The 26,856-nt window shown below is 33.8% G+C and overlaps 2 protein-coding genes and 1 long non-coding RNA gene across 3 annotated transcripts; 1 reads left to right on the forward strand and 2 right to left on the reverse strand.

Annotated features, from left to right (window-relative positions):
- Positions 1-6,220: 6,220 nt before the first annotated feature.
- On the reverse strand, positions 6,221-8,536 carry LOC138340868 (uncharacterized). The gene is made up of 2 exons (XM_069293043.1): positions 7,949-8,536; positions 6,221-7,876 (listed from the first exon to the last, which is right to left on the reverse strand). Exons 1-2 carry the CDS (start codon positions 8,451-8,453, stop codon positions 7,446-7,448), a joined length of 936 nt encoding a protein of 311 aa, XP_069149144.1. The 5' UTR covers positions 8,454-8,536; the 3' UTR covers positions 6,221-7,445.
- A 5,635-nt stretch (positions 8,537-14,171) lies between these two features.
- LOC101247655 (fruit-specific protein) lies at positions 14,172-15,072 on the reverse strand. The gene is made up of 2 exons (XM_004229172.5): positions 14,727-15,072; positions 14,172-14,623 (listed from the first exon to the last, which is right to left on the reverse strand). Exons 1-2 carry the CDS (start codon positions 14,791-14,793, stop codon positions 14,334-14,336), a joined length of 357 nt encoding a protein of 118 aa, XP_004229220.1. The 5' UTR covers positions 14,794-15,072; the 3' UTR covers positions 14,172-14,333.
- An 873-nt stretch (positions 15,073-15,945) lies between these two features.
- On the forward strand, positions 15,946-24,364 carry LOC138340869 (uncharacterized). Its single transcript, XR_011213713.1, has 2 exons — positions 15,946-16,078; positions 24,088-24,364. It is a non-coding gene; the product is annotated as an uncharacterized lncRNA (long non-coding RNA).
- Positions 24,365-26,856: the final 2,492 nt, after the last annotated feature.

The raw sequence follows: 26,856 nt of genomic DNA on the forward strand, positions 1-26,856 counted from the left end.
GTTAACTTTGATTGGATTAACGACCCAATTATTTACCTGATTACTCCCCTTATTTTATTCATTGAACCATTGCTAATATCATCAGAGTATATATATCATTCTAAATATGTTTATAATTATAGAAAGTAGCTAGTGGAGTGATTAACATTAATGGTTGATAACGACTGATAAATCTTGTGGATGATAATAATAATTGAAAGAGTAAAAGGATCAAAATCATTCTTTATACTTGAGTTAAGAATCAAAATAATCCGTATCTTTTAACACAGAACACTGATAATCCTTCATGTTTTAGTACATTTTTAGTATTCTTTCAAACGTCTGTTTGATTTTTCAATGGAGATTTTTTGCAAGTTTCCCCCAAAACTCAGTTTTTTATCCCTAATTCCTCGTCAGGATTCTATTTTCTCTTCCCTTTCTTCTTCAATCAAATCCTATAGTTAAAATTTTATTCAAAATTCCATTAAATGCTTGGTCAATCCTTGGAAGCAACTATGTTGTTGAGGCACAACAATGACAAAGAATCAACTCCTACTTATAATTATTTTTTTGATCATTGTTATTGCTTTTGTATTATATATACACGTGAAACAAAAACTTGGTAGCAAGATTAATACAAAAATAATAAATCAACTTAATTATATCGTATATATATTAGAGAAGAAGAGTGACAGAAGAAAAGTACAGGAAAAACGAGAGTGACAACGTCGAATATAAAAACTTGTTAGCGTCGACAAGATTTGAAAAAGAAATCCTACGATGAGTTGATCACAGAGTATGTAGAATGAGCTTTTGTAGATCAATAATCTCCTTTGCTCACTTGTTTTTATAAATACTAAAAAAAAACTACATGTATATTTATAGTAGGTCCCTTCAAGATGCTTACAATTTCCTTCATTTTTTTTTTTTTTGTTTGTATAATAGAAAAATCAAAGTTATGGAATTAGAGATGGATACTATGGAGAAGAAGGGGAAAATTGGGTCTACACCAACTGAAAATGGAGTTATCAAAGAAGACGATAAAATCTGACTCGCAACGGTGAAAGTAAGATTATCATGTATTTGCTTTTTCGCGTGCAAAGGAAGGCTCCAGATGATTAGAGAAAATACTAAAAGTGTACCAATTCTTGAAACATGAAGAACTATTAGTACTGTATAATAAAAGAAAAAAACTACTTTGATTCTTGACTCAAACATAAATGACGATTTTGATCCTTTTCTCTAATCTCTTTTGCCAACTTTCTTTCATACTTAATAAAAAAAAACTAAACAAAATGTCAATCACCATAACATATGAGAACTTCACTTCATCCTTATTGAAAGTTTGAAGTTGATACAACTTTGATTAAATGTCACAATGAAGAGAGTTGTTGCCTAAATAAACTTGGCAACACACAATTGATACCCAATAATACACCAAAATATAGTTTAATATTAAGAGAAGTGTAAATAACACAACAATAACAACACCAAAGTCAACTATTTTCCTGAAAAATTGGTCTTATTTGTAGTTGAATTTCTTTGGCTTTGATTATTAGCAACAATTTCAGATCTTGTTTGAATTCTTTTTTCACCCCTCATTTGTTGAAGTCTATTTTTGATAATGGTTGATTCTCCTTTCCATTTCACTTCAAAACGTGGTTGATAGTCAATATCTCCAGTAGCCTCATCAGACCTCTCTGAAACTCTTGTACCAATATCAACAACTCTTCTACTTGGCATTCCAGATTGTATAAATAAACCACAAAGGTTAGTAAAATTATTTAAGTTAGAAATCTCTAATCTAATTAATAATTTATGATTGTACTTACATTAACGGTGTGTTTGGTATGGAGAAAAATGTTTTCCATGGAAAATGTTTTCCTAGAAAATGTTTTCCTGGAAAATAAGTGAATTTTTGACTTATTTTATCATGTTTGGTTGGTGAGTAGAAAATATTTAGTGTTTGATTTATGAATGAAAAATGTTTTTGAGAGACATCTTTTAATTTTACTAGAGTAAAAAATAATTTATGACATTAAAATATTTTAAAATCAAAATTATTATTTTTTGGGGGTGGTGGGGGGAGGGGGAGGGGAGGGGAGGGGATAGGAGTGAAAAAATAAAAATTTGAAGTTGATAGTATTGTTAAAAAACAAAATTAATTTTTTTGGGGATTGGGGTGGCTGGGGCTGGTAGGGGGGCTGGCCGGGAGGGGGGGTAGGAGTTTAAAAATAAAAATTTGAAGTTGAAAATATTTTTAAAAAGCAAAATTAATTTTTTAGGGAGGGGTTGGGGTTGGGGGGGGGGGGGGTTGGCCGAGTGGGGGGAGGGTCAAGAATCAGGTGAAAAAATAAAATTTTGAAATTGAAAATATTTATTTAAATTGATGTTTTTCCCCCAAAAAAATGTAATTTGAAATGGAGGAGAGTTATGGAAAATGTTTTCCTTAATTTTTGAAGGGAAGTCATTTTCCTTAATTTTAAGGAAAATGAGTTAATTTGGAAAACATTTTCCGAAACTTTTGTCCCAACCAAACATGAGAAAATTGGAAAACATTTTCCAAAAAATGTTTTCCTTCGTACCAAACACACTCTAAGAGTTGTAAAACCATTATCACCAACTAATACTCCAAATCCTGCCATCCTTGGCCTTTTAAAAGGTCTTGAAGTCTTTCCACCACTAGTGCCTTCATTCTCGTAATTTTCTTGAGACATACCTATTCCTCTGTCTCTTCCTCTATTTTGTTCCTTCATTTACTTGGTTTTGTTGAGACATCTTTTTTTCATTGCTTGTTATCATTTTCTTGTCTACCTTGAGGCATCCCCTTTCTCTGTCCATTCATATGTGTCTTCCTCTCCCTCTTCCTCCTCATTCACTTGGTTTTGTTGAGGAAACTTTATTCTATTGCAAGTGTTTTCATTCTTTTGGCTTTCTTGAGGCTTCCCCACCTCCTTTGGCGCTTCCTCTACCTCTTCCTCTATCATTTTCATTATTTGTTTTGATCTGTTTATGATAATACAACATATTAGCATATATTCAACTAAATATTAATGACAATTGCTACATTTACCTATGACTGTTATTCTTACAATAACATGTATTTATAAGGTTAATAAACAGAAACAAAAATAAGATGAAACAGAAAAAATATAAAATACAAGAATTAATCCGAGTCCACAGAAACTACTGTGTGTCCTTAAGAAATTTAATCCCCTCACTGTATCCAAGGTTATGGATTAATTTCTCCCAAGATAAAAGGGATTAAACCTGTTAAAGAAATAGCGGTACCTCAAACTTCTTTAACTTCAACGAACTTAAGAACAACAACAAGTCACACAGACTCAGTCGATCGACACTTTGATTTTATTTGAGAGAAAAATTAATACAAAGAAAGAAAAAATTTTAGTGTATTAAAAAAATAAAAAATTGACTTCTTTTTATAGCCATTTTCAGCAAGGAACATGTCTGTTCAGTGAAATCTGTTCAGACCCATTTTATCCAGAAAGTTGTGTCTTTTGGAAAAAATAACAACTTTTTGGAAAATTGTGTCTGTTAGGAAAATAACTTTTTTTTGGAAAGTAACGACTTTTCGGAAAGTAACAACTTTTCGGAATGTTACTGTTACCTGCAAATTTATAAGAAATAATTTTAACAGGATTTATTTGATTTAACAAAAACTGATTAAATAAATTTTGTCCAAATTTTTTTTCAATCAATCACATCATTTGCCAAATCCAAAGCCCAAGCCCAAGCCGAGCGACGACGAGGGCGCGAGGGAGCATCTTCTTCTTAGCTCTTTAAGAAGTAATGAAAGTGTTTCCTTCTATAAAGACAACAATTTCCCTTTCTTTTGTCGATATGGGAGAAATGACTTTTCATTTGCACTTTGCAAATGACTTTTCATTTTCCCTCCAAAGTAGTTCCTTCACTTTTCATATTTACTCTTTTCTTTTCCCATTCACACTTGCTAAATCCCAACAATCACCCACATGAATGAGGAAGGCTATTGTTAAAACATATGCATGAAAAAACTTGTGTGTCTTGTAGGTAAAGGTTAATCGTATCTAGATAAGTAGGTTTCCCTTTAAACTTTCCATAGTGAACATATATCGGATATACTCGGTTAATCGGTAGATTTGATATCTTTGAACAGTCGAGCTTTGGTGTATACCTAGACAACATATGTCACACAATTAACCCTTGAACTGTTCTTAGTTTTCATTGTTTTGTTCATTTCAGCCATGAACACATCTTATATAGTAACTGTTTAAAGAACTGGCCTTACCGGATTCTCCTTGAAGCAACTTACACTTCACACTTACATAGGTGATTTTTAAATGTGTTATCCCATAGATACACCATTTGATATTCTCTGTATCAAACTTAGGAACCATTAAAAAGTCCTTATGTCTTTATCCTGGTTACTAAACATTGTCTCATCATGAGAATGGACCATAAAATAATAATATTTTTTTCTTTTCCTTTGACAATGTTGAACCGTCATCAATGACTTTGTTTTATCTCCTTGAACCTAGATCTTGGGATCTCCAGTCTTCTAGGTAGAGTTACCACCACGATGACTTTTTCTCGGCCATAGTCCCATTCCCGTCGATGATTTCTCAACTCCCTCTCTATTTAGGCCTTTTGTAAGTGGATTCGACACATTATCTTTTGACTTCACATAGTCAATTGTGATAATTCCACTAGAGAGTAGTTGTCTCACAGAGTTATGTCTTCGTCTTATGTGACGAGACTTGCCGTTATACATAATGCTTCCAGCCCTTCCTATTGCAACTTGACTATCACAATGTATGCATATAGGGGCCATTGGTTTGGGCCAAAATGGAATATCTTCTAAGAAATTTCGTAGCCATTCAGCTTCTTCACCTGCCTAGTCTAAAGCAATGAATTCAGACTCCATTGTAGAGCGAGCTATACATATTTGTTTGGATGATTTCCAAGATATTGCTCCTCCACCAATAGTAAAAACGTATCCACTTGTGGATTTTGTTTCAGTTGATCCAGTAATCCAATTTGCATCACTATATCCTTCAAGAACGGCTGGATATTTATTGTAATGTAAAACATAGTTTTGAGTGTCATCTAAGTATCCCAAAACTCTCTTCATTGCCAACCAATGATTATGATTAGGATTACTGTGTATCGACTCAGTTTACTGATAGCGCAAGCTATGTCTGGTCGTGTACAATTCATGACATACATTAAGCTTCCCAATACGCTAGCATAGTCCAATTGAGATTGACTTTCACCTTTATTCTTTGCAAGATGAAGATTTACATCAATTGGAGTCTTTGCCCTTTTAAAATTCAAAAATTTGAATTTTTCAAGTATCTTTTGAATATAATGAGTTTGAGACAATGCTAAACTGTTAGGAGTTTTAAGGATTTTAATTCCTAATATCACATCAGCAACTCCTAAATCTTTCATATCAAACTTACTAGCAAGCATACACTTTGTATCTTTTATATTAGCAATGTCTTTGCTCATTATAATCATATCATCTACATATAGAAATAAAATAACTTCCTGATCTGGAGTATCTTTAATGTAAACACATTTATCACATTCATTGATCTTAAATCCATTTGACAACATGGTTTGATCAAACTTTGCATGTCATTGTTTTGGTGCTTGTTTTAGCCCATAAAGTGACTTAATAAGTTTGCACACTTTCTTTTCTTTACCAGGAACTACAAAACCCTCAGGCTGTTCTATGTAAATTTCCTCTTCAAGCTCTCCATTTACGAAGGCTGTTTTCACATCCATTTGATGAATTTCAAGACCGTATACTGCAGCTAGTGCAATTAACATCCGAATTGATGTAATCCTTGTCACTGGCGAGTATGTGTCAAAATAATAAAGACCTTCTTTTTGTCTAAAACCTTTGACAACAAGTCTTGCTTTATATTTGTCAATAGTTCCATTGTCTTTCATCTTCCTTTTAAAGATCCATTTTGAACCCAAGGGTTTGTTCCCTAGAGGAAGATCAACCAACTCCCAAGTATGATTGTTTAAGATTGATTCAATTTCACTATAAACAGCCTCCTTCCAAGAGGTTGAGTCGCTAGACAACATTGCTTCCTTGAATGTTTGAGGCTCACTTTCAAGAAGAAATATTACAAAATCTGATCCAAATGAAGTAGATGTCTTTTGACGTTTACTGCGTCTTGGACTTTCTTCATTTTGTTCATTCTCTTTTGGTTCTTCTCCGGGTTGTTTAGATCCCCCACTAGATGACTCAAGTCTAGTTTTATACAGATAGATATGTTCAAAAAATTCAGCACTATCTGATTCCATTACCGTATTATCATGAATATCCGGATGTTCGGACTTATGAACCAAAAATCGACATGCCTTACTGTTTGTGGCATATCCAATAAATACACAATCCACAGTCTTAGGTCCTATTTTTACCCTCTTAGGTATAGGAACTTGGACTTTGGCTAGACACCCCCACACTTTGAAATATTTCAAATTGGGTTTTCTACCTTTCCATTTCTCATATGGAATTACATTTTTCTTTGAGTGAGACACTCTGTTAAGTATCTGATTTGCTGTAAGGATAGCTTCCCCCCACAAGTTCTGTGGTAAACCTGAACTTATAAGTAATGCATTCATCATTTCTTTTAAAGTTTGATTTTTTCTTTCTGCAATTCCATTAGACTGAGGAGTGTAGGGAGCAGTAGTTTGATGGATTATTCCATTTTCTAAACATATTTCTGCAAATGGAGATTCATATTCTCGACCTCTATCACTTCTGATCATTTTGATCTTTTTATTTAACTGATTTTCAACTTCAGTTTTATATTGCCTAAATGCATCTATTGCTTCATCCTTACTATTTAGGAAATAGACATAACAATATCTAGTGCAATCATCAATAAAAGTTATGAAATACTTTTTCCCACCACGTGATGGTGTTGACTTCATGTCACAAATATCAGTGTGAATCAATTCTAAAGGGTTTGAATTCCTTTCAACAGATTTATAAGAATGCTTAGCATACTTAGATTCAACACAATTTTAACATTTTCTCATTTATTGCACTTAAATTTTGGCAAAATATTTAAGTTAATCAATTTTCGCAAGGTTTTGTTATTAACGTGTCCCAAATGTTCATGCCATAAGCATTTAGACTCAAGCAAGTAAAAGAAGCAAAATCTTTATTCATATCAACTACAATTACATTGAGTTTGAAAAGACCATTACTAAGGTAGCCTTTTCCTACGTACATATCATTTTTGCTTACTACTACTTTATCAGAAACAAATACACATTTAAATTCATTCTTGGTTAGAACTGGAATTGAAACTAAATTCTTTTTCAATTCTGGAACATATGAGACCCTATTCAAAGTCACCACCATGCCTGATGTCATCTTTAATAGGACTTTGCCAGTTCCTTCCACCTTTGCAACAACAGAGTTTTTCATAAACAATTTTTCATCTGTAAGTGCTAGAGTATATGATGAAAATAATTCTTCGTTGGCATTCAGCCAAGTTTGCTTGATCCTTCTTTTTCTTGTCTTTCTTAGGACCCCGACATTCATTAGCCCTATGACCATGTTTACCATAATTAAAGCAGTTTCCATTGAATTTCTTCTTAGGAGGATTGTTTTTTGGACCAGATGCTTTCTTTCTTTTCTTTAATTTTGTGGGATCTTCTTCAACAAAATTTACTCCAGATATTGCTGAATTACCATGTGATCTCTTTTCTGCAGCCTTATTATCCTCTTCAATTCTCAACCTTACTATGAGATCTTCAACAGTCATCTCATTGCATTTGTGTTTCAAGTAGTTTTTAAAGTCCTTCCATAATGGAGGTAACTTTTCAATAATTGCAGCCACTTGAAAAGCATCATTCACAATCAATCCTACATTAAAGGTTATGTGAGTATTAAGGGAAAACTTAATATTTCTAACATAGGCATTAAATAAATTTATACCTTCAGCATGGAGATCATGGATTATGACCCGCAATTCTTGAACTTGGGTGACGACAGTCTTACTGTCTATCATCTTATAGTCCAGAAATTTTGTCATAATGAATTTCTTCATTCCGGCATCTTCTGTTTTGTACTTCTTTTCTAAAGCATCCCAGAGTTCTTTTGTGATTTTGGCATTGCTGTACACATTGTACAGATTATCTTGCAGACCACTCAAAATATAATTTTTATACAAAAAATCTGAGTGTGTCCATACTTCTGTAACCAAGAACCGTTCATCAGCCGGAGTTTCATCTGACATTACAGGAACATTCTCATTAATGAACATCTGCAGACTCACTGTGGTGAGATAGAAGAACATCTTTTGCTGCCATCTCTTAAAGTCGACTCCAGAAAACTTTACAGGTTTCTCAGCCGGCGCTAAGGCAACATTTGAACGATTATGTGCAACCAATGTTGTTGCAGCACTTACTGTTCCAGCATTTGTTTGACTTGAATTAGTCATTTTTTTCTGTCACAAATGGCAGATAAGTTAAGTATTTGAAATACTAACAGTAAGGAAAAAATCTTTACACAAACTGTTTCTGATTTAACGAGAAAGTTTTTATGTTCTTTTAATCATTAATCGAATGAATTTTAAAAATTCAAGCAGAGTAGAAAACCATGAAGGTTTTAATCTCCAGAAACCTCAAATACAGAAACTGTTAAATTTCTTAAGATTGTTATTCTTACAATAACCTGTATTTATAAGGTTAATAAACAGAAACAGAAATAAGATGAAGTCATACAAAATATAAAATACAAAAATTAATCCGAGTCCACAGAAACTACTGTGTGTCCTTAAGAAATTTAATCCCCTCACTGTACCAAGGTTATGGATTAATTTCTCCCAAGATAAAAGGGATTAAACCTGTTAAAGAAATAGCGGTACCTCAAACTTCTTTAACTTCAACGAACTTAAGAACAACAACAAGTCACACAGACTCAGTCGATCGACACTTTGATTTTATTTGAGAGAAAAATAAATGCAGAGAAAGAAAAAATTTTAGTGTATTAAAAAATCAAAAATTGACTTCCTTTTATAGCCATTTTCAGCAAGGAACATGTCTGTTCAGTGAAATCTGTTCAGACCCATTTTATCCAGAAAGTTGTGTCTTTTGGAAAAAATAATAACTTTTTAAAAAATTGTGTCTGTTAGGAAAATAACATTTGTTTTGGAAAGTAACGATTTTTTGGAAAGTAACCACTTTTCGGAATGTTACCGTTACCTGCAAATTTATAAGAGATAATTTTAACAGGATTTATTTGATTTAACAAAAAAACTGATTAAATAAATTTTGTCCAAAAAATTTATCAATCAGTCACATCATTTGCCGAAGCCGAAGCCGAAGTCGAGCGACGACGGCGCGAGGGGGCATCTTCTTCTTAGCTCTTTAAGAAGTAATGAAAGTGTTTCCTTCTATAAAGACAACAATTTCCCTTTCTTTTGCCAATATGAGAGAAATGACTTTTCATTTGCACTTTGCAAATGACTTTTCATTTGCACTTTGCAAATGACTTTCCCTCCAAAGTAGTTCTCTCACTTTTCATATTCTCTCTTTTCTTTTCCCATTCACACTTGCTAAATCCTAACATAATAAGAAGTTGTTGCAGGTTGACTTGAAACAGTTGGAGGAGTATGGCATCCTCTTTTATTATGGCTCTTTGCATGGCAATTGCTACAAGTGATAATAGCTCCACATTTGTTAAGCTTTTCAGTTTTCTTTGTTTCATTTGTCTCTTTCCTTCTAGCTTTACTTGACCTTCCTGGTAACTGTTTAATTGTTGGTTGTTGAACTATTGAATTACCAGATGGTGGCAACATGTTCATATAGTCTAAAAAAAATATTCATATGTTCTCACATAGGTTTCCTTGTTAGAGAAATTATCTGTATAATGAATTGGTTCATATTGCTTGTAACGTAGGGCAACAAAATCTTGAGGACATGCTATGTTTTTAAGCTGCCAAGCTCTGCAACTACAAGTGTGTTTAACAATGTCTACACAACGTGGAAAGCTCTTGTCTACAACTTCAAACCATCTTTCTCCATTTCATGATAAGTTACATTGCATTGGATTATTTTTGTTTTCTTGTAAAATCTTCAAAGTCATTGGAGAAATATCAGCGATCCATGTTTTTGGAAACTTTCTTAATTGACCAATTCTTTTTATCATTTTTATCGGGGAAAATATATAAGTATCCCCTCAAACTATGCCTAAAATCTCAGAGACACGTTTATACTATACTAAGGTGCTATTACCCCTGAACTTATTTTATACATAATTTTCTTGTAAAAGAACATTATACAAGAAATCGAGTCTATATGCATGAGGTTTCTATTGTCAGAAAATGTTGATTTATTAAAAAAAGCACTAATCGCTTGGGAGATATTATGCAAGTCCAAATATAATGGAGGTTTGAATTTCCTCAACATCCATACCTGGAACAAAGCTGCTCTTGGGAAGCTACTATGTAACTTAAGCAAGAAAAAAGACAAATTGTGGGTGATATGGGTGCATAGTTACTATGGAAGACAGAACTCCGTGTGGGGTGTGCAGGCCAAGCAAACATCCTGGCTGGTTTTAGAGAATTTTGAAGATCCACAAATATTTCCAGTAAGTTGGTTATAGGGAGCAGGATTTGATGGATAAATACTCTATTAAGAGGGTCTACTATAAGATGAGAGGTGATATGGATAAAGTGGACGGATGAAGTTGGTATGGGCAAATTTTGGAGCTCGTAAATGGTTGTTTATAATGTATATTGCTCTGAATAGGAGATTGCTGACCAGAGACAGATTGATACAATGTGGATTAGCTGATGAAGTAACATGTCCACTCTGTTAGGTGTCAGATGAAGATATTGATCATCTTTTCTTCCAATGTTCTTATGCTGGAAGTCTATGGTCTAAACTATTGGTTTGGCAAGGTGTTCGGAGGCAAAGCCTGAACTGGCAGGAGGAAGTTCGATGGGCATTGAGGAACATGAGAAGGAAAAGTAGTATGATGCAGGTATACAGAGTGACACTTGCAAGCGCATTATATTGTTTGTGGATACAACGGAACTGTAGAATATTTCAAAAGAAACAAAGGCCATTGGGAAGCATTATTCGATAAGTCATCCAAGAAGTTCATGGGCGAGGTTCCCAGCAACCTACGCTAGCTAGTAGATTAAAAGAACTTAATGAATATTCACGCATTCAAGTTCCCGACATATCATATCATATATTATTATAAGCATGAAGCTCAAAACTTAAAAGTTGAATTACCATTTTGCCCCTCTAATAAATTAATGACCTTTCAAATTTCTAACATAAATAAAAATAAAAATAAAAATAAAAATGAGTAATTATCAAGAAATTAAAGTAGATTCATGTATCTTTAAAATTAAATTTCATCTCTATCTTTTTTATATTTATTTTAACAATAATTCATGTGACTTTTCATGTTTCCATAATTTTGTTCTATAAATTTAACTTTTTCAATAAGAACTTTTATTTACCACTCCTACAATTCTTGTATGTAGGAACTCTAAACATGTGATATTATGTCACAATTTGAGGTGAAAGTTGTGAGATTCCCTTATTCAGTTACGAGAATAGCAAAGAATTCAATTACTGAAGCATCGGAGCTTGATGTGTTAGTTTTATACTTATTTGTAGTAAGAATTATAATAAGACTTTTTTGTCTCTCTTCATATAGTTGAATTCTTGTTTTATTAGCAAGTTGCTCTAAATTTATATTTGTATTTTGTATGCTCAAATGTTCAGTTTCACTATAGAGACAAACAAAATGAAATACCTAATTATCTTGCTCATGTGTACCTTTTTTTTCTTTTCTCCATACTTATAATTTTTACATATACATTAATTTTCATCTTTAAGAATGAATGTGATAAAATAGGATGTTTACTCTTTTCTTTTCTTTTTATAGAAGAAAAAGGTGAAACATATAATATTAGATTAATGGTGGATAATTTATGTATGACAAATTAAATTTTATATAAAAATAGTAGTTATTCATAAATATCATGATTTTTAAAATATAAATGATAAAACTTTTTACATCTTAGTTTTAAATATTTATAGTAAACTAATTAGTTTAATGTGTTTGTGGATAAAAATTTAATACAGTACTTAAAACACATTCATTAAAAAAGTTAAAAGGTTTTGTTTTCCTTCACTCAAAGTTAATCTTACACTATCTAGCATTATTCTATCAATAAAATGGAACTATCAAGAAATTTAATTTAGATAGTTGTTATTTTTCCTTTTATCTTTGCAAACTTATTTTTTGAATTACAAACAAAGTTTATTTTATTAATTTCTCATATTATTATCTCGATGCATTCACTTGGAGGTCAGAAAATTGAAGTGTCACAATTAGTAGTAAAACAAAGTAAAAAATCTCAATTAGACATATTTTATTATTTAGTAGTATTATCTTTTAAGAAATAATACCCTCATGGGTTACACGCGCAAAGCGCGTGCACGGAAACTAATTGTTATCAATAGAGTCACATCTACTATGTCATTTGAAGTACCTTTTGCACCATTTTTCTAAATTGTAATACAAAAGACCATTCAAGCACCCTCTTCTCAATTTTTTCAAAGCCTTTATGTAGTCCCTCAATTCAACTTCAAATAAAGACTTTGCAAATCTTTCAGAAAATATTTCTTTCTGTATTTCCTTCTAATTTTTGCACCAATTCATAAGAACAGGCCTGGCACACGTTCTATGTTCACTAATTGATAATAAATCTGACACTTCAATTTCCAATCCTACTAAAGATAGAAACTAAACATATAAAAGAGTTAATATGAATAAAAAGTATGGAGAAGATGAATGTTAATCAACAATCTAAGACATATCTTTTGTATATCAGTAATCAAGTAAGTTTATGTCGTTCTTCAAGATCAAGATCATTCTTCACTGGACTTAAAAATCATCTCCAAGTACATTTATTCTTCAAGATCAAGATCATTTTCTCTTTAAAACCAAAATTATGACACACTAAATAAAATATGTCCTGAATATCCACACCAATTCACATCAATTTCATCACAACAACAAATTGCACTTGACAGTAATATATACATATAGTACTACACTTTCATCCTTTTACCCCAATATTACAATAATAATATTAACAATCAAACGATCCATACCAATATATCAAATACACAACTTTAAGCTTGATTACCTGATGGAACAACCGCTTCGTGATTGTTGCAGATGTGGTTTTCTCCTAAACCCTTATTCTTTCTGCAGAATATTTACTCCTTAATTATTATATAAGACCAACTATAAAAGTGTGAAAGTGACCCTCTATTAATTTTAGTCTTATTTTCTTTAACCATCAACTAAATTAATTATTAAAAGTACCCCACTAAATGCATAAATGTAATTACGAATAGTCTAAAATATCAATTTAAAATCAATCGAAAAATATTTTATAAACTAAAAAGCTCTAATACTAAAAACGACCAAATGGATCATTACATTAATGCAATATAAATTTTCAGAAATAGATGGACAATATAGAACGATTTTGAGGAAGAATGTCACATCTCAAAGATTATTTTGTAATCTAAAAGCATGAACATCACAAATACTGTAAACACCCCAAAAAATTCTACGTTAAGACCCGAATTATTCTTCATTATTATATAGGGTCATATCGGGTAATTTTTAAATGTTTATATGTGTAAGAAAAATTATTTAGTATGGGTATGATTTTGAATATCAATTAACATCACTAAAAGCTCCTAGCACAAAATTGAGTTGAAATATTCCTTACTGATTAAGTTTTGATATAAGATTTTACTTGGATCAACTTTAAATAGACATATCTCTTAGAATACAAAGAATTAGGTGGTCCACTTTCTAAAGACACCAACTTTGCATCAAGCCAATGACAATTTTAGTAACTATAGTGCAGCAACGAATTAACCGACGAGAAAATATTAAACTGTTTTTTTTTGTCTTTTTACCCTCCTCTATCTTAAATCTTAAGAGGAAAAAATCAAAGTAGAAGATATCATTCAAGATTATTTCCATGTTTTTCAAAATTCTTCTTCAAAATAAGTCTTTCGCTAAGAATTATACTAGGGATGAAAGGGAAACTCAACCGTTTAATTGATCACAAACAATGGCAATCAAAAGTCAAATTTCTCACATTAACTTATTGTAAAAGAACCATAAAAGTTCTTATAAGTTCACTTGCATTATTATTTATTACACAAAGAGGAACAAAGATAAGGATAAAGGACTCATAGGCCATCATGGAAAAAAAAACTAGATAAATACATCAAGTGAACTGCAAATTATTTCTTCATTTGCATCATCAAACTGCAAATTCATAAACCCCGTGATTAGCTTGACGACGATTGAGCATCGCAAAATATCCTTGTCCAGAAGAAGTAAATTTGTCGCAATGTTTTCCACCTTGATCAAATGCATCATTTGCACAATCTTTACAAAACCATCCATCGCGACAATCACTATGCTTGTAGCATCTTTTCAAGCAAGTTAGTATAGAACCAACCGGAACTAATTTTTGTTCAATCTCTACAATATCAACTGACATATCGCGTGCACCCATTGCTTGCATCTTTGGTGAACGGGACATGGTAACTGCATATCATGAATATAATTAACAAATATTGATAATATAAATGGACATTAATCAATTAAAATTCATAAATTTTATAATAAGATGGAAGGTAAGATAATGAACCAGTAGTTGCAGCTAGGACCACAACAAAGTAAAATGCAAAGTTAAGCAAAGCACGTGCTCCATCCATATTATGTGATGCTACTTTGATTGGAAAATGGAAAAAAGAAGAATATGTGAAGGGTGAATTTCCTTCTCAACCAATGTTGTATTTATAGGATCATATTACTACACTTGGTTCATATTTTTTTTGGTTTTTTAAAATAAAGATATTTTATGAAGCATTATTTGTGAAGCCTAAAACAAAAAGGACTAACATTGTAGTACTTAATTGTACAATATGTTGTGTGAGTTCTATTATTTTTATTTTATCTATATTTACATTTTTTTTACCTTATTATTTAGGGGAAAATTGTTATAGTGTAAAGAGAAATATATTTTTGTAAAAAAAGGATTTACCTACCATTCTTATTTTTCAACATATTCTCGAATGAATGTCAATTTTCATATGTCTAATATTGTATCAATAACTTAGATTTAATTAATTGAAGGCTATAAAAATAATTTATGTAGAGTGGTAAAATAGTCAATTAGTTGAGGGCTATAACAATAATCAATGGTGGATAATTTCCAAAGAAATAGGCTAAGATTGCAATCAAAATAAGGCCAAAAGAAAGAGAAACCAAACTAACGATCCTAAGTTTCCCAAAAACAACTAATCCATGTGTGCTAATTAAATAGATTAGTAAAATACTGATGCATTAAATATATAATCAAGCCTACATGGTATCCACAATTGATTTTTATGACCATTCTTAATTCATCATTAAAAAGACAATATTGAAAAAACATTATTGTGTGCAAAAGCCAAAACCGTTTCAATTGATTGAAGATCCTCAGAAAAAAATCAATGTTAAGATTTGTAACATCTCGTAACTCGTATAGCCAAGAATAAGTGAAGAAACTAAAAATAATCACTTTTGAAAAGAACAGGAAAAATTTGAAAAATTTCCTTCGTCATTTTCAAACGGTCATAACTTCTAGCTCAGGATAAGTTAGAGTAAATCTTTATATGGTTGTAAATTCCTTGGATAGATCTTCACATCGCCGATGAATTTGCACAATTTTGATATCGTATGAGGGAGATATGCCCATCGGAATTTGGGTTGTTGAATTGAGGTAGGTCCCAATCCGGATTTTAGTAAGGGTAAACTTGTCATTTCACACAACTATTTCCTAATTTGATTAAGGGTTTATTAGGAGTAAAATAAGCCTTAAGTCAGTTTTAGAAAACCAATTCACACTTAGGGCTTGGGAGAAAATATAGAAAAGGAGAAAAGGAGAGAAAGATCAAGAATCCACCAAGAAAGCTAAGGTTTCACGAGTGGAATTCGTCGGGGGTGATCCCTATTGAGGTATGTGAGATCTTTGTGTGTTGGTTTCGTTCACCCACACACTAACATGTTTGATTCGGTGAGTTCTGAATAGATTGGTCAATGAATATCGAAGTTCTTGATGAATAATTATTGAACTCTTGTTGGTTGAGTTGTAGCATGCTAGTCAATTTTATTCATGTTTCTGGGTTATTTTTTGAGTCGTATATATTGGGTATTGAAATTATTAGTGATCCTAAGTGATTGGGGTGAGATCCTTGGAAGTTTAGGATGTTTGGAGATGAAAAATGGAGAAGAAAAGTCAGAGGTCTCATCTGAAAGACCCTGGGGCGTCGTGCTTACTAGAGCCCCTAAGGATGCCTGGAGACCTCGTTCTTTCCATATCTTTTCGTACTAGTTCCTAAGTGATGTACCAACAATTCCTAATCGATTCCAATACTCCAAGGTACATCTAAACATCATGAAATCATTCATAAAAATGAAATCATGAATGTTGAATCCATAATCCAATTCAAGGAAAGTTAAGTTCAAAGTAAAAAAAGTTTAGAGTTAAATAGAAGTTAAGAAGTAATTCAATGCAAAGTTTTTTATAGTTTCAAAAGTCCTTATTAAACGTTTTGACTTCGTTTTAAGTTTCAAGTTTTAAAGTTAAAGTAAAGAGTAAGAAGTTGAGTTCATTTCTCAAAAGCTATAAGGGAACTAAATATTCCCTAGAAAGTTAATAAATGTTTTCATATTCACGTTAAGAGGGAACTAAGATTTCCCAAAAGAGTTTCAAATAAGATAAGGGAACATTGATTCCAGGATAGCTTTTTAAAGCTAAAGTGTTAAGCAAATTATCTCAACCCAAAGAAAGAACATTATTCTAAAAGCATAAGTTAAATTATATTTTTGCAAGTAGTATTGAGAACCAATGTCGGGATAAGAGTTCATATAATTTCAAGTCCCCATGTAGCCATCATAGGTATTAACAGGTCATACTTTTTAGATGATCACGTAAGTTAAGCTAGTGGATCCACTAAGTTAAGTAAGGACCTATACTGTTGGCAAGGTATAGCATGGTCCTTAACAAGGTGATGTAAGATGTTGTACTACCATTTAGGCTCATAGTAATGGTTGTCGGTTAGAGAATCTCCCACAGAAACTATATTACTTTCATACATAAGTAAAATGTAGTTTGTTATTGCATTTTCTATAATGATCTGAGTTGTTTTACTGCTTTACAAGTTTATATACATCGCATGTGTTTTAATATCCTCATGTATATATACATTGAGTTGATTACTCATGAGTGAGCAGAGCCAAGGTAAGTTCATCTTATTTTATCAATCCTAAGCTGTTGTTGAGAATTCCAACTCGCATACTCGTACATTCAATGTACTGATGCCAGTTGGCCTGCATCGTTTTATGATGCAAACACAGGTAACCATGATCATCATCCAATGTCTAATTGATCCTGTTTGAGCACTCAGAGTCATTGGTGAGCCTCCTTACGTTCCGGAGGATCCATTTTATGCTTTTCAGTCTTGTTTCTTTATTAGAATGTTGTGGTGTCTGTCCCTACACTTAACTTAGTATTTATAGAGGTTTCATAGATAGATAATCAGTTAGTTCATGTGTGTCTCTTTTATTTCAAATATTTCATTTTTAGACTAAAGTGTCATTTTGGCCAAACATTAATTTAAGTTATATATGAGAATGTTCTCGTTTTACCATTGAGTTAAGTCTTCCACTGAGTTAAGTAAGCCACGTCAAGGGTTTGCTCAAGGCCAACAATGATCATTGGGTTTCGGCCACGTCTAGGGTGTAGGCTCGAGGCGTGACAAGATTAATCCTTACATTCATTACACAAGACTCCTTATTTTTATTCAATAATTTCTTTCCGTTACAACATACTTAATTGTAGAATTTGAAAGATTTTTACACTAGTAAAATTTGAAGGTAACTATACAATTAGAATACAATATACATTCACAATCTCAACTTCTTCATGAATCAATATGGAATACATGCAATTTAAGTTTTCAGAAATAGATAAACAAGAACGGATGAGTCTAAGGAAGAATGTCATAACAATTCAAGATTATTTTGTAATCTCAAAGCATAAACCTTACTAATGTTGTAACACCCCAAAAATTTCTAAGACCTAAACCATTATTCATTAATATGTAGGATCATATCAGGTGATTCTTAAATTTTCTATGTGTGTAGAGGTAGATTTTTTACTTTGGGTATGATTTTGGATATCAATTAAGATCACTAAAATCTCCTAGCACTAAGTTGAGTTAAAATTTTCCGTACTGATTAAGTTTTGATGTAAGATATTACTTGATCAACTTTAATTGATCATATATATTTGAATATAAAGAGTTATGTGGCGCATAACCTATAAAATTAAAGCTATTTGAATATTTTTTCCAACACAACCAATTTTGCATCAATCCAAGTTTCTAGTCAAAAGGTATGTCCATTTTAGTAACCTGATAGAGTATAGTGACGAATTAATCAACGGAAAACATTAACAAGGGTCATTTTTGTCTTTTTACATGTAAGAAAACCCTAAAGTAATTTTATGTGTAATTAAAGAGTAAAACCAATCAGATTTTCATTTATTAATACAATATTCTCGTCTCTCTAAAACCCTAAGACAAAACCCTAAGGGAAAAAACTCAATGTTAAAGACTTCATTCAAGATCCTTTTCATATTTTCAAGATGATTCTGTCTCCCTAATTATATTCTTTACAATTCACTGTTTCATATAATTATGAATCATTAATGAAAACTATAATTCTTGGCAATAGAGATTTCAAGAAATTAATTCAAGAATCCCAAGAAAGGTTTTCCTGATTTTTTACCTTCAAGCTAGGGTTTAAAGATTTCTATTCAAGTACTTTTTTAAGATTATTCAAGAACCTTGTTTTTTAGGTATGTAAGACTATCATAGTGTTGGACTTGTTCGTCCTCATGCCCTACATCTACTTTCAAATGAGTAAAAAAGTAATCTAGGATTCTATCCCTAGATTTGAGTATTATTGAGATGAGTTAACTTTGAGTTCATGAGTATACTCTTTTTGAAATTCTATTCTTAATATTGAATCGCTATATGTTATTCATTAAGATTCTTGAGTTAATTCGTTCATGTCTATATTTCAAAATTAACCCTATGAATTAAGTATTTTTTAGATGAGTAGTATCACTGAGTTCTGAGTATTGCATTTCCATCTTGCTATTAGTATCCTTGAGTTGAGTCGTTCATGTCTACAATCCTGCATGAACCCTATGACTTGAGTTATAAATCTTAACATGTTTTTTAAAGTCAACACTTGAATTTTAAACTGAGTTTATGAGAAAGTAAAGATGAGTATTGAGAAAGAGTTTCTAAATTATGATTAGTATGACAGATGAGTATGCCATCAATGTTTAAACAATATGGTATCTAGTTATTACATCAATGTTTATGTAGTATGACTTCCCGAGTCATCAATGATCATATTACAATATAATTTTGATATATTTTTTCAGAAAGAGATTCTAAAACATGATTAGTATGACAGACGAGTATGTCATCAATGTTTAAGCAATATGGTATCTAATTATGTCATCAATGTTTATGTAGTATGACTTCCCGAGTCATCAATGATCATATTACAATATAATTTTGATTAATTTTTTAGGAAGAGTTTTCAAAAATGAATTAAGTAAGAGTATAAGGAAACTAAGTATTTCCAAATGTATAAGTTTTTACATTGATAAAAGAAAAACATTGATTTCTAAATGAGTTATGAGTTCAAAAGTATTTCAAGAGCAGATACCTTTTTTAAGAGGATAGTTTGAGCAATTATTTCAAGCAAGAGAAACAGTATGTTTTCTAACATTGGTCATGAGTATTTATATAATTGGGAGTAGTATTGAGCACTGATATAGGGGATAAGTTCAGACAACTCACATTCCTTGTAAACCATGTATGCCAACATAGGCATGATCATACTTTTTAGATGAATCCTATGTGCCTTCGGACAGAGTTTAGTGGATCCACTTAGTTGAGGTTTTCTATATCCCTACAAGGTATAAGATAGTACTGGATGCATGGGAAAGATAGTTCATAGTGATAGTTGTCGGTTGGAGGATATCCCAATAGAGTTAAAGTGTATTTTTATATCACTTATTATGTTGAGTTTATTGATGAGAAAGTATTTTGTAAAGATTTAAATGATTTAGATTCGTTATTTATTTGCATTCAGCTTAAGTACATTGTTATCTATTCCAGTCTTTTTTTCAATTATTTGTTATTCAGGTATATTACATGCTCGTACATTCAGTGTACCGATGTCAATCGACCTGCATATTTTAATTATACAAATACAGGCTATTAGGATCATCAACAAGAATTTATTGAGATCAATTTGTCTTTTCATATTCTTATGAGTGAGACCTACTATTTTTCAGAGTACTCCAATTTTATAAGTTTTTAGTAGTAGTTATTTTGATGAGTCGTGGGTTCACTACTAGAAATTTGATCTACTATCACGGTTCACTTACCGTTGCAATAGACATTCCTACTGTAGTCATAGGTCTAAGTCTACGGTTATGTTAACCGCTATAATAGATCGCGTAGCAATAGATCTGTTGCTAGAATTTCGTGCGATGATTCATATAACCATATTCATAGATGGACCTATTGCCACGGTTCTCACTTGAATTAAATTTCCAACAATTATGGTCGTATTGGTACGGTTTTGAATCGTTGGAATAGAGGTTTATGCATCAGTTCTATTGAGGCTATGGCTATAGTTTTTCTTTCGATTGAACATACCATTTCATTCTATTGCGACGGTTGTTATATTGTAATGCAACACTTTTAAATAATTATATAATTGTTGCTTAATGTCTATTGCAGCGGTTATTACATGGTATTGCAACGATTTTTATGCAACAGTTATTATTAAGCTATATTGATACGTATATATACTATTGGTCCACTTCCACAAATATTATATTACTGAGCTATTGTAGTGATTTTATAACATAAAAATACACATAAATCATTCACGAGAATAAATATTTATCACCAAAATTAGAATTAAAGATCCGTGATTCTAATATCAATAAAAATAAAATATACAAATCTTTTTATAGCATTTAAAAAAGGTGAAACACATGCACCACACAGTTTTCTATCTTCAAAAATATAAGATATCTAGAACATCAATAAAGTTAACATCAATACTTCAGCTCCTATGTCAAGTCTTCACTACTACTTTCATCGCCTTCTTCGATTTCATCACCTACATACAATTAGAAGAAAAATAAATAATTTAGCAAATTTTTCACAAAATCTTAGTGGATCCACAATAGTTATATAGTAGAAAGTTATTACTCTCTCTCTCTCTCTCTCTCTCTCTCTCTATATATATATATATATATATATATATATATATATATATATATATATATATATATATATATATAATACATACATATATGAAATCAATAAACTCAAATAATATACTATTTGGAGTATGGACTAATCTAATCATGAGTGTTTCATGTTTTATTGCGATGAGTGTAATGTGGGAGACTTTGGGAATTAATTACAGTAACAACCAATAAGGTAGCCCAGAGAAGTGATTTAGCTAGAAGGTTGCACATTCAAACTAGTTTTAGATAATGAATTTAAGCTACAGATATTGAATTTAATCTAGGAGTGATTAAGCCCAGAGACTATGGTTTCTTCCTTATCTCTTTTATAGTATATGACTAGCGATAATATGTCTTTTTCCTATGAAACCTAGCCTGTTACATTTGTAGTTTTTATTGTTCACTGTAATTTACTTCATAATGTCTTTAGTATTATGTTGTGTCGATAATCTCATGGTCTCTAGATCTGTTTACTCAGTTGGTCTCTAGATCTGTTTGCCTGTCTAATTTCTTCTCTAGATCTGTTTACTATGTTGGCTTAGCCAACTACAACCATCAGGCTATGGTTCGACCCAACACCTTAAATCCTCCGTACACAGCCAAGATCCCCTTGATTTGGGAAACTTGTATGCTTCTTTCAAAGGTCTGAATTTTCTCTTATCATATTATTCATGTGTAGCGATGAGAAACAAGATGGAGTAGCTATAGTTATGGTTTCATTTCCAGCTCAAGGACATCTTAACCAATTTCTTTAACTTTCATGTTTAATATCCCCATATGGTCTTCCTGTCTACTATGTTGGCTCGACTACACATAATCGTCAAGCTAGGATTCAACACAATCTGTAACGACCCGTTTAGTCATTTTGAGCAACAGACTTCAATTCTGGAAAAACTGGCAGAAGCGACGGACCCCACGACGGAACGTCATGGGCACGACGGACCGTCGCAGGGTCTCATTTCTAAACACTTAGAAATTCTGAAATTTGGGTGCTGAAATCGACTATCTGAACTCTGTGACGGACACGCAGGACGGACCGTCATAGGCACGACGGACCGTCGTGATCCACCATTTCAAAACACTTCAACTCTTGAGAATTTGGTACAGGGAACGACTCTCTGAACTATATGACAGACACGCAGGAATGACCGTCATAGGCACGACGGACCGTCGTGATCCACCGTTTCAAAACACTTCAACTCTTGAGAATTTGGTACAGGGAACGACTCTCTGAACTTTGTGACGGAATGACAGGACGGACCGTCACAGGTGTGACGGACCGTCACAGACCCTTGGTGGAAATATTGGGTCTCTGAACCTTGCGACGACCTGCAGGACGGCCCACGACGGCCCGTCACAGGTTGCGCAAATCCTCGGTAGAGTCGGATTTCTGGTGAAGTTTTAAGGGACGTTTTTGGACTATTCTTTCCTTAATTATAGATTTCGTGGGTTTATATTAACAACTCAATTTCTTGGGGGTTAAAAGAGGTAACCCTAAGTTAATTAGTGGGGTATTATTGCCACCTTTTATTCTTTATTATATACTAATTAGGGTAAAAGAAAGAGGGTTTGAATAAGAAAAATAGAATGAACGAAGAGAGACAGAAAAAGAAAGAGAACGAGTAGAGAGAAGCGATCGAGAAGAAGAGGAAAACACCAAGCTTTTAGGATTAACTTGCTTGATTTCAATTCTTCGGTGGAGGTAGGTTATGGTTATTTCATGCTATTCGTAGTAAACTCTTAATAGCGAATGATATGTGTTAGTAGTATTGTAAACCTTCTATATGCTTAATTGTATGCTTGCATGAATGATGTGATTATGTAATTGTGAATAAATAAGCATGATGAAGCTATTGAATCCCAAAATCTTGAAAAGAAACCCTAATCTACTTTGTTAATGATGATGCCTTGGTATAAAAGAAGGCTTGATGAACGAAAGTGGTGAGATTAGGGGATCGGGTGCCACGTTCCGGTACCAGGATAGAATATATGGATCGGGTGTCACGTTCCGACACCAGGATAGAATATGGATTGGGTACCACGTTCCGGTACCAGGATAGAATATATGGATCGGGTGTCACGTTCTGACACCAGGATAGAATATGGATCAGGTGCCACGTTCCGGTACCAGGATAGAATATGGATCGGGTGTCACGTTCCGACACCAGGATAGAATATGGATCGGGTGCCACGTTCCGGTACCAGGATAGAATATGGATCGGGTGCCACGTTCCGGTACCAGGATAGAATGAGGATCGGAGTGTCACGTTTCGACACCAGGATAGTATATCGAGGAGCGGAGTGTCACGTACCGACACGAGGGGAATAAAGATAATGAATCTTGAAATATGTTAATATATCAAATCTAATGAACTAAATTCCCAAATGAGTATGATGAGGAGGTGTGAGTCCTCATTGATGTGCTTGGTGTTGTAACCAAGGGTTATGGTAACTATAAATGCTGCATGCTAAGGATATTAGTTGATTTTATGATATTGCTTAATACATACTGTTTTCTATTTTGAGTTGGCCGATGATATCTACTCAGTACCCGTGTTTTGTACTGACCCCTACTTTTATTGTTTTCTTCTTGTTTATTTGTGGAGTGCAGCAAACGTGCCATCGTCTTCAACTCAACCGCAACTCTAGCCAGTCTTCGTCACATCGGATCTTCAGGGTGAGCTAATGCTTCTAGCTTGGACTGGATCTTCTTCCTCATGTCTCCATGCCTTGAAGTTCCGGCATGGACTAGCTTTTACTTGTTTTAGCTTTTAGAATACTCTTAGTCTAGTAATTTGATCGTAGATGTTCTTGTGATGATGACTTCCAGGTTTTGGGAATAGTAGATGTTGAATATTGATAGTTATTGAATTGGTTTTTATTAATGAGTTTAAGTCTTTCGCATTATTTTCTGTTGTTATTACATTGAAATGTTAAGGTCTAGATTGGTTGGTTCTCTCACATAGGAGGGTAAGTGTGGGTGCCAGTCGCGGCCCGGATTTGGGTCGTGACAAAACTTGGTATCAGAGCATTAGGTTCGTTGGTCTCATCACACAAGAACAGGTCTAATAGGGTCTTAAGGAACGGTAGGGGGACGCCTTTACTTTTCCTTGAGAGGCTATAAGACTTTAGGAAAATTTCACTCTTTCATTCCTTCTTTCGTGCTACTACTTGAGTCCAATTGGTATCTAGGCGATACAAATTGGTATCTGACCATCTTCACTCTCTTTCGCAGATGGTTAGAACTAGAGCAACGACTACGCCAACACCAACACCGGCCAGACAAGAAACAATTGAGCCAGCCACTGGGGCTGTGGCTCGAGGAAGAACAACGACAAGAGGCCGTGGTAGAGGTCGTGGGAGGACGTCCTCTAGGGGAAGAGGACGAGCACCTAGCCCATCTGATACTAGGGCAGTGACTCCTCCACCGACTGAGGAGGTAATAAGAGAAGGGGAGGATGGGGAAACTGAACAAGTGCAAAATGAGGAAATGCCACCCCAACCTACCCCAGAGATGGTCAATCAGGTTCTGGCTTATCTTAGCGGGTTGTCTGATCAGGGCCAGACACCCTAGTGTTTTCTGCACCAGCACCTCAGGCTCCGGAGGTACCACATGCGGCTACTATGGTTCCCCGCATGGATTTTCCATTGGAAATAGGCACGTTTCCACGTCTTAATACTGGGCCTATAATGACAAATGATCAGCATGAACTTTTCAGTAAGTTCTTGAAATTGAAACCTCCAGTCTTCAAGGGTGCTGAATCGGAGGATGCTTATGATTTTCTGGTTGACTGTCACGAGCTACTACACAAGATGGGTATAGTAGAACGGTTTGGTGTGGAGTTTGTGAGTTATCAGTTTCAAGGGAACGCCAAAATGTGGTGGCGGTCACATATTGAGTGTCAACCAACAGACGCACCACCTATGACTTGGGCCTTATTCTCTAGCTTGTTTATGGAGAAGTATATCCCCTGAACTTTGAGGGATAGGAAAAGGGATGAGTTCTTGAGCCTAGAGCAAGGTAGGATGTCGGTAAATGCTTACGAGGCTAGGTTTCGCTCACTATCCAGATATGCCACTCAATTATATTTCAGTCCCCAAGAGCGAATTCGCCGGTTTGTGAAGGGGTTGAGGTCAGAATTGCGGATTTCGGCCTTACAGATAGCGGCAACGACAAAATCCTTCCAAGAGGTGGTAGACTTTGTGATAGAAGTGGAAGGAGTGAAGCCAGACGACTTCACTACGACATCGACATCAAAAAGGTTTCGAAGGGGAGGTGAGTTTAATGGTACTTACACTAGAGGACAGGGTTCGGGAAGTTACTCAGTCCGACCAATTCAGTCTTCACTACAGACTGTAGTTCGGAGTCCACCTCCGACCGGTCAACACTTCTCTGAGAGACCTATGCATGAACCCAGAGAGTGCTATGGATGTGGGGAGATTGGACATATTAAGAGATATTGTCCAAAACAGAGTTACAGACCTCCAAATGTTAGAGGTAGAGGTGGTCATGGCAGAGGCCGTTATTCTGGAGGACGTGGTGGTCGAGGAAATGGTGGTCACCAAAACGGCCGAGGTAATGGGCAAATTGGGGCCACCACATCACAACATGGTAGGGGCAACGAACAGACGAACGATAGGGCCCATTGTTACGCTTTCCCTGGGCGGTCTGAAGCGGAGGCATCTGATGCTGTCATCACAGGTAATCTTCTGGTTTGTGATTGCATGGCTTCCGTATTGTTTGATCCTGGATCCACGTTTTCGTATGTATCTTCCTCATTTTCTAATGGTCTAAATTTACATTGTGAATTTCTTGATATGCCTATTCGTGTTTCTACTCTGGTGGGTGAGTCTGTGGTAGTTGAAAAGGTATATAGGTCTTGTTTGGTAAACTTTGTGGGGAGCAACACTTATGTAGATTTGGTTATCTTAGAAATGGATGATTTTGATGTGATTCTGGGTATGACTTGGCTTTCTCCACAATTTGCAATCTTGGATTGTAATGCTAAAACGGTGATGTTAGCCAAGCCTGGGACAGACCAGTTAGTGTGGGAAGGTGACTACACTTCCAATCCGATCCGCATCGTCTCCTTTCTTCGTGCTAAGAAAATGATTAGTAAATGGTGTTTAGCTTTATTGGCACATCTCAAGGATGAAACTACCCAAGTACTTTCGATTGAGTCGGTTTCAGTAGTTCATGAGTTTCTGGATGTGTTCCCTGCAGATCTTCCTGGTATGCCACCGGATAGGGATATTGACTTCTGTATTGATCTCGAACCGGGCACACGCCCCATTTCTATACCCCCTTATATAATGGCTCCCGCGGAGTTAAGAGAGTTAAAGGCACAACTTCAAGAGTTATTGAACAAAGGCTTTATTA

Source organism: Solanum lycopersicum, chromosome 1, assembly GCF_036512215.1.
Source record: "Solanum lycopersicum chromosome 1, SLM_r2.1".
NCBI lineage: Eukaryota > Viridiplantae > Streptophyta > Magnoliopsida > Solanales > Solanaceae > Solanum > Solanum lycopersicum.

What these genes read in the sequence shown, in the direction of transcription:
- LOC138340868 (XM_069293043.1), bottom strand. Translation starts at nt 8,453, where the DNA reads ATGACTAATTCAAGTCAAACAAATGCTGGAACAGTAAGTGCTGCAACA. An exon ending in CCATGATCTCCATGCTGAAG is followed by an intron (nt 7,877 to 7,948) that starts GTATAAATTTAT and finishes CCTTTAATGTAG; the next exon opens with GATTGATTGTGAATGATGCT.
- LOC101247655 (XM_004229172.5), bottom strand. Translation starts at nt 14,793, where the DNA reads ATGGATGGAGCACGTGCTTTGCTTAACTTTGCATTTTACTTTGTTGTG. An exon ending in GGTCCTAGCTGCAACTACTG is followed by an intron (nt 14,624 to 14,726) that starts GTTCATTATCTT and finishes CATGATATGCAG; the next exon opens with TTACCATGTCCCGTTCACCA.